This window comes from Colobus angolensis, unplaced genomic scaffold, assembly GCF_000951035.1.
Source record: "Colobus angolensis palliatus isolate OR3802 unplaced genomic scaffold, Cang.pa_1.0 Scaffold119, whole genome shotgun sequence".
In the NCBI taxonomy this organism is placed as follows: Eukaryota; Metazoa; Chordata; class Mammalia; order Primates; family Cercopithecidae; genus Colobus; species Colobus angolensis.
In genome coordinates this window covers 3050616-3061926 of record NW_012113030.1, presented here as the reverse complement: position 1 = coordinate 3061926, position 11311 = coordinate 3050616, and the positions used below count along the sequence as shown (strand labels likewise).

The following is an 11311-nucleotide window of genomic DNA, read 5'->3' as shown; positions in this document are numbered from 1 at the left end:
ATAATTTTCACATGTCACTAATTACTCCTATTCTTTTGTTTTTTTCCCCCACTCATTAAAAAGAGTAAGATCATTCTTAGTTCATGATCCATGCTAAAATGGGCAACACAGTTTACCAATCTTTGTTCTCTCTCTCTCTCTCTTTTTTTTTTTTTTTTGTGACAGGGTCTTGCTCTGTCACCAGGCCACAGTGCAGTGGTGCAATCTCAGCTCCCACCTCCCGGGTTCCAGCAATTCTCCTGCCTCAGCCTCCTGAGTAGCTGGGACTACAGGTATGCACCACCATGCAAAGCTAATTTTTGTATTTTTAGTAGAGGAGGGGTTTCACCATGTTGGCCAGGATGGTCTTGATCTCCTGACCTCGTGATCTGCCCACCTTGGCCTCCCAAAGTGCTGGGATTACAGGCATGAGCCACCACACCTGACCAGAATACCCATTCTTATCAGTACATGGAATATTCTCCAGGATGGGCTACATGTTAGAACATGAAACAAGTCTCAACAAATATTAATAATCAAAATTATATCAAGTATCTTCTCAGACCACAATTGAATAAAACATCAACAACAAAAGAAGCTTTGGAAATTAAATAAGCAAACTAAAATTAAATAATATGCTTCAAACAACCATTGGGTCAATAAAGAAATTCAGAAGGAAAACAACAATTCTTGAAACAAATGAAAATGGAAACACAACATACCAAAACCTATGAAATGCAGCAAACCTAAGAAGGATGTTTATACAGTTGAATGCCTACATCAAAAAAGTAGAATGATTTCAAATAAACACTGTAATAATGAACACTCATAAAACTAGAAAAGCAAGAACAAGCTAAACCCACAATTAGAAAAAAAAAGAAATAATAAATATCAGAGCAGAAATAAAGACTTAAAAAATATAAAACATCAACAAAATGAAGTTATATTTTTGTAAAAATAAACAAAACTGATAGTGAGACTAACTAAAAAGAGAGAAAAGACCCAAATAAATAAAACTGAGAAAACTGGGTATCCATATGCAGAAGACAGAAACTAGACCCCTGTCTCTCCCTATGTACAAAACTCAAATCAAAATGGATTAGACTTAACTGTAAAACCTGAAAATATAAATCTACTAGAATAAAACATTGTGGAGATGGTTCAGGACACTGATTAATATGGCACAGATTTTTCAAGAGTTAAGACCACAAAAGCACAGGCAACAAAAGCAAAAACAGACAAGTGGTTTTATATCAAGTTTAAAAAGCTTCTGCATAGGAATGGCAATAATCAATAGAGTGTAGAGAAAACCCACAGAATAGGAGAAAGTATTTACAAATTATTCATCCAATGAGGAATTAATAACCAGAATATATAAAGAACTCAAACAACTCAACAGCAAAAAAAAAAAAAAAACCATTCCCATTAAAAAGGCAAATGATCTGAAAAGACATACAGATGGCCAATAGATCTATTTAAAAAAATGTTGAACATCACTAATCGTCAGAGAAGTGCAAATCAAAACCACAGTAAGATATTATCTCACCTCAGTTAAAATGGCTGTTGTCAAAAAAAAAAAAAAGCAAACAAAGAAAAAGACGGAAAAAGAACACACACATCTAGTGAGAATGCAGACAATGGGAGCTCTAGTACATTGACAGCGAGAATGTAAATTAGTACAGCTATTATGGAAAACTGTACAAAGGTTCCTCAAAACAATAGAACTACCATATGATCCAGCAAGTCCACTGCTGAGTATATATCCAAAAGAAAGAAAATCAGTATATTGAAGAAATATTTGCACTCCCAGGTTTGTCCCAGAACTATTCACAACAGCCAAGATATGTAATCACCCTAAGTGTCCATCAACAGATGAATAGATCAAGAAAACGTGTTACATATATGCAATGGAATACTATTGTATCATTAAAAAGAATAAAATCCTATTATTTGCAGCAACATGGGTGAGCATAGAGGACATTGTGTTAAGCAAAATAAGCCAGGTACAGAAAGACAACACATATTCTCACTCATATTTGGAGGCTTAAAAAAAAAACTTTGTGTCATAAACATAGAGAGACACAGAGAGTAGAAAGATGGTTACAATTGGCTGGGAGGGCTGGGTGGGGGGATGAAAACAGGTTGGTTAATGGGAACAAAAATACAGTTACATGGAAGGAACAAGTTCTAGTATTTGATAGCACAGCAGGGTGACTATATTTATGATTTATTGTATATTTCAAAATGGCTAGAAGATTTGAAATGTTCTCACCACAAACAAAAGATAAATGTTTGAGGCGATGCATATTCCAATTACTTAGATTTCATCATTACACATTGTATGCATGTATCAAAATATCACATGTGCCCCATAAATATGTACAATTAGTATGTATCAATAAAAATATAACATTTTGAAATAAAATGATTCTGAAAAAAATTCATTTAAAAAATTTATTTTAGAAAAAAATTGTTAAGGAAGCAATTGCTATCAAGAAAAAAAAACGAATCAGAAATATAGGAACCCAGAAAAGAGGTGACCAGGAAAAAATGGCATGGAAATAGGATAGAACTAGAAAAATAAAAAGGAAACCTGACTTATGAGGTCCACAGGGATAACAGGTATCTCAGGAAACAGTATAAAGAAAATGAAACAGACATTAAGAAAAAAAAATTTAGAATAAATCAAAGTTAAAGAATATATGACGTCTATATAATTGGCATCCCCAGTGAACAAAACCAGAACAATGAAACAGAAAAAGAATGTTAACTGAATTCAACAACACTTATCTGAAATCTACATACTGAAAACATATACTGTGTACTTGATAAATTTAACCTGCAGTGGTCAACTCTAAGGCATACCTTGTTAAAACTTTTTCCTTAAAAAACAAATGTGGTTATTTTGACAGAGCAAGTTGCTCTTAAGAAAAAGAAAATCCGGTTTGCATCATGCTTCTTGACACCAACATACACCACCAGAAAAGAAAGCAGTGCTTACAAGACACTCAAGGAAAGAAACATGAGTCAAAGAGCCATGATGTCTTAAGGTATAAAATAGGCTACAGGCAAACAGCTATCAACATGCAAAAATCCAAAGAATATTGTTCTCAGGAGCCCCTCCTTAGAACTCTACCAGAGGATTAATTTCAGACAACCAAGAAATTATTGCGGGGAAGGGGAGTTTGGCAAATAGTCTGGTGATGAGAACTCAATATACTTAACTGAAGAACTAAGACTAAAATGTGCAAGAAGGGTAACAAAATAATACATAAATATTAAATCTTCAGGCAGTGTAGAAACAATAAAACTTACAACAAAATGAGAGAATTAGATTATGTACTCCCCAAGTGAACATGAAGTTTATTCTTTTGGATTTCCCCAAGCGTCAGCAGTTGCAGTTGCCCTGCAATATCTATTGTCACCTGTTTCCAGCCTGGAATCCTCTGCTCTTTCCCCTACTTAGCCTTCCTTCAAGACCCTCCTTATGATGTGATTATCTAACTCACCTTAATTTGGACCAATTTTTATACCTGAGAGACTATGGAAACTAAGTTTATGTGACAAGCTGTCATAATAAGCTGAAGCATATTTAAGAATATGAGGATAAACTATTTTTTTTAAAAAAAAGAATATTACTAACTAAAATTGAATAATGGATGAGAGGGAGGAGGAGTTTAGGGGTAATTTCACTGTTGTTCATAGTAGAGAAACTAAATTAAGAGTATTAAAGTTATTTTTATAAAGGTAATCACTACAACAAAACTATAAACCTTCCTAAATATCACAAAAGCTCAAAAAAAAAGCCAAAAAATTAAAAAAGCAGAGAGTTAAATACTTTCAAAATACTTTTAACATTAACATACTTGTATTACATAAAATGACAGAACTAAGATCAAATGTACTTATTACATCAAAATTAAATGGGCTTAACTTGCCTATTAAAAGAAAAATATTTTCAAATTAGCTCTCAAAGTAAAATCCAATTCTATGCAGTATAAAAGGGACATATCAAAAACAAAGGATTTTAAAAGTTGAAAGGAAAAGGAAAAGCAAAGGAATATCAGGTAAAGCAAATCAGAAGGTCTGAGAGGTCATGATCTTCATATTACACAAAAGGTAATTTGTTCCACAGAGCATTAAAAGAAACAAAGAAGGAAATTTGTAATGCTGAAGGCTATAATTCATAATGCATATATAATAGGTATAAATATCTATACATGAAATAAAGTAGCATGAATTTTCACAAAGCTGACATTATAAGAGATGTAAAGAGAAATATATAGGAACCCCCTAATAACAAGATACTTGAATAAATCTCAGTCCAAGATAGACCAAGTGAAAAAAAAAGTATGAATGTAAACTAATTAATAATGTAGACTTCATAAATGTAGACTTAAATCCACATCCTAATAGTAGCTACCCTTTCTTTGGAATGACCCTGACATATTCAAAAAAGGTTTTTACATTAGACTACATTAAAACTCAATAAATTCCAGAATGTAGAAAATATAAATGTCCTTCCATCTGGTTAAATGCCCTATTAATTTATTCTTTAGTCAAATGGGAAATAGAAATTACAGGTGCAAAATCTGAGGAAAACATTAATAAAAACATTTGAGAATATACTTAACACTACTGAAATATATACTTAAAAATGGTTGAGATGGTAAAGTTTTTGTTAGGTATATTTCACCAGAGCTAAACAAGCAAACATTACAGGGCCAAATGTGTGGAATGCTGCCAAAACAGTACTTGGGTAAAAGGCATACTTTTGATAACTTATTACAATATAAATGAAAGGGTGAAAGTAAATTAAGCCTCCAACTCAAAAAGATAAATAACAAGATAAATTCAAGGAAAGCAGAAAAAAGAGTGACCATAAATAAAAAGCAAAAATTTAAAAATTAAGAGTTTGAATCATGTAAATGCCTTATGATTCAAATGAAACAAATTCAAAAAATAGAAAATATCATCATCTAATGACCCAACATTTTTGTTTCAGATATTATGAATTGAAATCCAAAGAGATTAAGGCATCACACAAAACCAGAACTAAAATCCAAGTCTTCTTACTCCCAGTCAAGTGCTCCCATGGCAGAAATTTGGAAAAAGCATAAATTAAGGTGAGTTAGATAATCATAAGGAGGGTCTTGAAGGTAGTCTAAGTGCGGGAAAGAACAGAGGATTCCAGGCGGGAGCTGGTGACAATATATATCACAAAGCAAGTCCTCACACTTGGGGAAGTCCAAAAAAATGTTTACTGGATGCTCACTTTGGCAACATATACACTAAAATTGGAACTATACAGAGAGGATGAGCATGCCCCCTGTGCAAGGATGACATGAAAATTCATGAAGCATTTCATATTTTTCAGGGAAGGAAGGATAAAATATCAAGGAGCATGAGAAAAGTTTTGGTGCTGATAGATGTTTATTATCTTTATTGTAGTGATGATTTTGCAGGTGTACACATATGTCAAGACATCAAATCATACATTTTAAATACGTGTGATTTGTTCTATGTCAATTATGTCTTAATAAGATTCTAGCAAGACATTTATTATGATAAAATATAAAAGAAGAAAAAACGTTTACAAGTATTGTTGATGATAATGAGGAGAATAAATCCATAGAGGCATAAATATTTAATGGACAAATTATAAGCATTCTTATGTAAGACAATATTTTAAATAAAAGAGCTAATAGCCAATGCATTATTAGCCTGAGATTGTATGAACTACATTTTGAAGCTATATATAATAAAGATAGCATTTCCTGTCAAAAAGAAAGTGTTAAGTAAAACTCACATTACCTGGGAAAACTGCCTGTGGTGAAAGTAGATATTTCCTGCATTAAAGTAAGCCAGCGAGTACTTCGGGTTTAGAGAAATTGCATCTTGATAGTCTTTCATTGCATTCTGTTTATGGCCCATAAACTCATGAATCACCCCACGATTTGTTAAGAATTCTGCTGTAGTATTGATCTGCAGTATAATATTATGATTATTTAACATCTGGGAATAGTATTTATCTCTGATTTCATGTCTGCCAAAATGAACATTAGAGAATCTACTTGTGGGAAACGAGTAATTTTATAGTGCATGTAAAACCCCAGCAGAACAAATATTTTGAGAAAGGAGTTGGTATGAAGTTGGTTCAGTGTCAACACTTTGTTGATTTGGTTGCTATAAAACAAATAATCTTAGTGTTTTTTCACTCAGTTCCTTTCCAAGGAATAGACAAAGTGGAAAAGCTTATCTGTTTAGCTGTTAAGCTAGAGAAGAAATTAAATTGAATAGTTAACAGGTGTACTTTTATGTAGTAGCAATTATCTTTCAGTTCTTTCCTTTTTCTCATCTCAAACACTACAATATCTGCCCAAATCTACAGAATCAAAACCCAAAATCTAGAAGTAAAGAAGAGTTTCTATCCGTGCATTCAACATGAGATTTTTACTTGTCATTTCATTACGGGAAGATTCTGGGGATTTACACTGTTCTCTCTTTAGTTCCTTCAAACCTAGAACATCATTTTATGTTACGCATTCACTTTGTATGACAAAATAATATTGATGTCCCATGAAAGCATAAAGCGTATTTACTGAAAGCAATCAACATTTATCAGGACTTTGGGGTTGTAGTGCATTTAGGTTATAAAATTGGCAAGCCATAACTCTTTACCCTAGGCATCACTTGGGTTAAAAAAATACAAAACATTATTTTCTGCATAAGTACTTTAAAAAGCTAACAGAGAACTTCTTACTTGAACCTATTCATTGACAGTGTTAATTTATGCTAATAATAATATAATCTAAGATGGTTTTTACCTTCATGGCAGCATTAATATCCTGCATTGCAGCAAAATTATTACCCATCTGAAGACAGACCACAGCTCTTCCTTCATAGGCTAGGTAGTTCTTTGGATCAATATCTATGGCAATCGTAAAGTGGTTCCAAGCTTTCTGGAATTTTCCTTGGGCCTAAAATAATTTTCCAATTACATGAAGTAGGAAATAGTCCATCACATAACAAATGTTTATGATTCTGACTCAATCAAATAAAACCTTTAGTAAAGGTATTTAGTAAGGGTATTTAGCCATGCTAAGTCTAAGTTCTTTTAAACCAGAAAGTAGGCGTACTGAATGCATACTGTGGCTGTATTCAGTTGACTAATTACCTCTGAGTATTTATGATGAAATTTTAATTAATTAAAATATATTTAACTTCAGCGTCATCTCCTGTACCAATCCTGGACAATATAAAATCATAGCCACCATGTGAAATGCCAATGGTTTTTACCAACACACAAAGATTCACATTGAGCTGCACACACATAGGGAGGGATTGCATTTATTTGATTGGCACTGAATCTCCAGTTATAGATAATATATACATAATATACATAATAAAATAAACATGTATTGAATAACAAATGAATAATGATGTAAAACATATTCTGATAAATCATGCCAGCATCTGGCATTTTAGGATCACTATACGTATTCCATGGAAAATACATGTAAATCTACCAAGCTTCTGTTTATACCAACTGGAAAAGAAAGAAAAAGGTCAGGAGAGGGGCATTGTTAATAGAACGATGTCAGAGTGCTTCTTAGAGAAGACCAGCTGGCAACTAAATGCCTCCACAGGAAGGCAGTGAGTTAATAAATTCAGTACAGTCTGGAGTCTGTCTTTTTTTCTGATGGGCTAAAAAAACCCATCGTGCCAGAATCTCGGAAGCTGACTCACTTTAACCAAGCTGAGCCTAGGGACTCTCATATGAAAGTAAAAAGAAATACAATTGTTAAGGGAACAAGACCCTGTTTCCTGACCATCAAATCTTCTCTCTCTGGGTAAACCATTTGTAAATCCACACTGTCAACACAAGCTCATTTAATAAACAAGGAATCAGGCAAATTGAGATTCGATTATTAGAATATTAAATAGCAAACTGCCTCACAGTAAGATCTCTGTCATCTGCTCCAGACCACATCTGTTGTGCTCATTTCTATATTTCTAGTGCTAGGCAAATAATAAGGGAATCTGTAAGTATTTGTTGAACAAACTGTTGCTCTTTCCCTGGACAGAACTCAGATGAGCCTAACTCTCCTTTTGCAGTCCTCCTTCCTGACTCAATTCTTTACACTGCTGGGCTTTTCAATTCTCTTTCAGGCTGCTATACACCCAGTGAGATATTCATAAAATGCAAATTTGATGTCACTTCTATTACTGCTATTCACATTTTTAACTGGACCATCAGGCCTTTAACTCCAGCCTCAACTCATGCCCTGCTCCCTTTGCCCATAACATTCCATCCACTTGGGCCCTCTTGTCTCTTTCTTACAAGACTTTCTGATGGGCCGGTTCCACTCTACAGAACACTGTATCTTAGCCATCGCCCCTATTTTCACACCTCAACATTATTAATTTCTCAAAAAGCTTTCTCTCACCTCTCAAACAAAGCTAGGTTATTTTGTTACAAGTTATACTAAAAGTTATACTAAAACTCATCCTTTTCCTTTGTTGCACTTATCATGATTATAATCAATTATTCATATGATTAATTGTTTGATGCCTACCTCTCCACTGAGTAGTAAACTCTGCAAGAAGAAGGAAATATATCTTGTTCATTGCTATATCCCTAGGCCTAGAGCAGTTTCCGTTCTATATTTAGTGCTCGGTTAATGTCTGTTGAATGCAATGAATGATGATGATCTTAACACACTTCACTGGATTGCAGTCAGCTCTAGCTGCCTTGGAAATCCCTCTCTTTAAAAGGACTTTGCAAATTTCTCTGTGATCCAGTAATGGCTAATTTTCTTCCCTTTAGCTTTCCACTAATGCAATAGGACAAAACCTGTGGGGTCTAGGTATACAAGCTAGTAAAATAAATGTTACCCAGGTTCTTATAGATGAACTTCATCAGGCAAATTTTAAAAGTTGTTTGTAAGTGAGGAGGAGGGTAGGGAGGGAGGGGTGCAGACATAAAAGGAAGCTCAGGTTCAAAAGATTTTCATTTAACCAGCCTACCAGTTCCCCAGGCTGATCCAGATCCAGACAGTCTCTCTATAACTAACTAAACCCCCTGCTCCCACTGCTACTCTGGAACCTAAAAGCAAGAAAAAGACAAATGTTCATAACCAAAGAAATAACACATACTCCCATTGCCAGGAAAGAGCCAAATATATTCTTTCTCCCCAAAAGATGCGTTTAATGCTCAAAATGTTGCTATATTACCTGCAAATTATAGCCAAAACTAATTCTGGCTTTTATGTATGCTGGATTAATATGCAGTGCTTTCAGAAAGTCCTTCTGTGCTTGCTTGGTGGCTTCATCATGACCACATTCCATGTAAGAATTTCCCCGTCCAACATAAGCATCCAGAAAACATGGGTTAATTTTAAGAGCCCAGGTAAAGAAATTGACAGCTTCTTCAAACTCATTAATTCTGCAAATAAATAAAAATATTGATGCCTTCTGGTGAACTGATGCATTCTGGTGGCATATGCAATGTTTTCCTGTAACTGACTTGTCCAAAAAGATTTGAATTGACTCATAAAAAAAATCTCCATTTCTATTATCCATTGTAGGAGGTAGGCACATAAGTCCATAAGACCTAAGGAAGTGTGACAGGTCCTTTGAAGATTTCGGTAAAAGGAAAGACGGCAAGAAAGAGTCATTTTCATAGCAGCATGTGATGGGATGATATTCTGGATTTTTTTTTCAAGTTATTAAAGTCCACTTGGAATTCTTAAATCTGTTTTTAACAGGTATTAATTACCAGTATAGAAAAGCATACGCTACAATTGATGAAATCTACTTTTAAAAAATAGATTAAAATAAACTTATTTGTATGTATTTAATATTTCCTTATACAATGAAAACAGCCAGATTTTCATCATATGGGCATCCTTACATCAGATCTCCTATAAAGGCAGGCCATTTCAATGTGGACACCAGGAGAGAAGGGGAGAGAAGGAAGTAAAATGCATTTTATTTGTGAATGTATTTGGCTAAATGATAACTCTCTCTATCCTCCCTAATTACTCTCTTGTAAAGGCATCAAATATTTGTTCATGGGCATATAAAGTCACTTCTCCATTTCATATGCATATCTAATAATAATATTTAGTTTCAATTAACATGGAGAGAGTCTAAGATTTTTAAAAATAGAATGGAATGAGGAAACTAGCATTGTTTACTTACCAGGTACTGTGCTAAATACTTAACATATGCTATCTCCTTTAATACTTCCAACAACTCTGTAAGCTAGCTATAATTATCTACATTTTACAGATGAAAGGAAAATTATGGCACAGAAAAGTTTGCACACAGGTAATGGCAGATAACTAACATACTATGTTTGCACAGAGAAAATATCTGAGATTCAGATAAGCCTTACTCCAAAATCCATGCTTTTCCACACAGCCATCTCTACCACACAATCTGCACCTATAATACACCTGTGGTTGGTGTACAAGAGCCAGTGAGCTGATATCTCAACAAGGTAGCCAGAAGAAAGGCTTGGAGTTCAGATTTGAGCCTGAACATGAAAATTAATATTAATTTTTTAAGGTTGTTATGAGGATCAAATAAGAACATGTGAAGAACACCTAGCACAGAAACCCTCACCCATTGAAGATTATATCTTCCTTCCATTCTCTTCATTACTTCTCAAACAGGCTTCATATTTTAATAAGATGGATCACTACTTTGCCCATTTTTCCTTTATAAAATACATGGAACCCAGGAGTTCCAGGAGTTATCATCTTCTAGAGGTTACTCAAGAGTATCTCTTAAACCAGTGATTTCCAAACTACCCCTTCCTTCATGAAAGTTGCCCCTGGTTCCACCTACACTTTCACTAAATATTTTATTTTAAATCAACCCACTTTTTTTACTTAACTAAATTTATTTTTAAAAGCAAATTAATTTAAATACCATAAGTTGAAAAATTATCTCATGTCATAAATAAAATAATAAGCTAAAATGATAAGCTTGGAGCTGGATACTTTATTCTGTGGAAAACAGCCTGAGTGCTGCACCATCGATTACCAACAGAAAGTTTTTAAAGACTAGCTCTGGCCGGGTGCAGTGGCTCACGCCTGTAATCCCAGCACCTTGGGAGGCCGAGGCGGGTGGATCACAAGGTCAGGAGTTCAAGACCAGCCTGGCCAACATGGTGACACCCTGTCTCTACTAAAAACATAAAAATTAGCCAAGCATGGTGGCAGGCCCCTGAAGTCCCAGCTACTCGGGAGGCTGAGACAGGAGAATTGCTTGAAACCGGAAGGCAGAGGTTGCAGTCAGCCAAGATTGTGCCATGTCACTC

At 34.4% G+C, this 11311-nt stretch overlaps 1 protein-coding gene across 1 annotated transcript in view; it reads right to left on the bottom strand.

Annotated features, from left to right (window-relative positions):
- LOC105500565 (tetratricopeptide repeat protein 6) overlaps positions 1 to 11311 on the bottom strand; it is a 64329-nt gene that overhangs the window by 9557 nt on the left and 43461 nt on the right. The window contains exons 12-14 of the mRNA XM_011926153.1: positions 9217 to 9427; positions 6807 to 6959; positions 5794 to 5964 (exon numbers count right to left, since the gene is read on the bottom strand). Coding sequence (XP_011781543.1) covers positions 5794 to 5964; positions 6807 to 6959; positions 9217 to 9427 — 535 coding nt within the window. The remainder of the gene's footprint in view (positions 1 to 5793; positions 5965 to 6806; positions 6960 to 9216; positions 9428 to 11311) is intronic.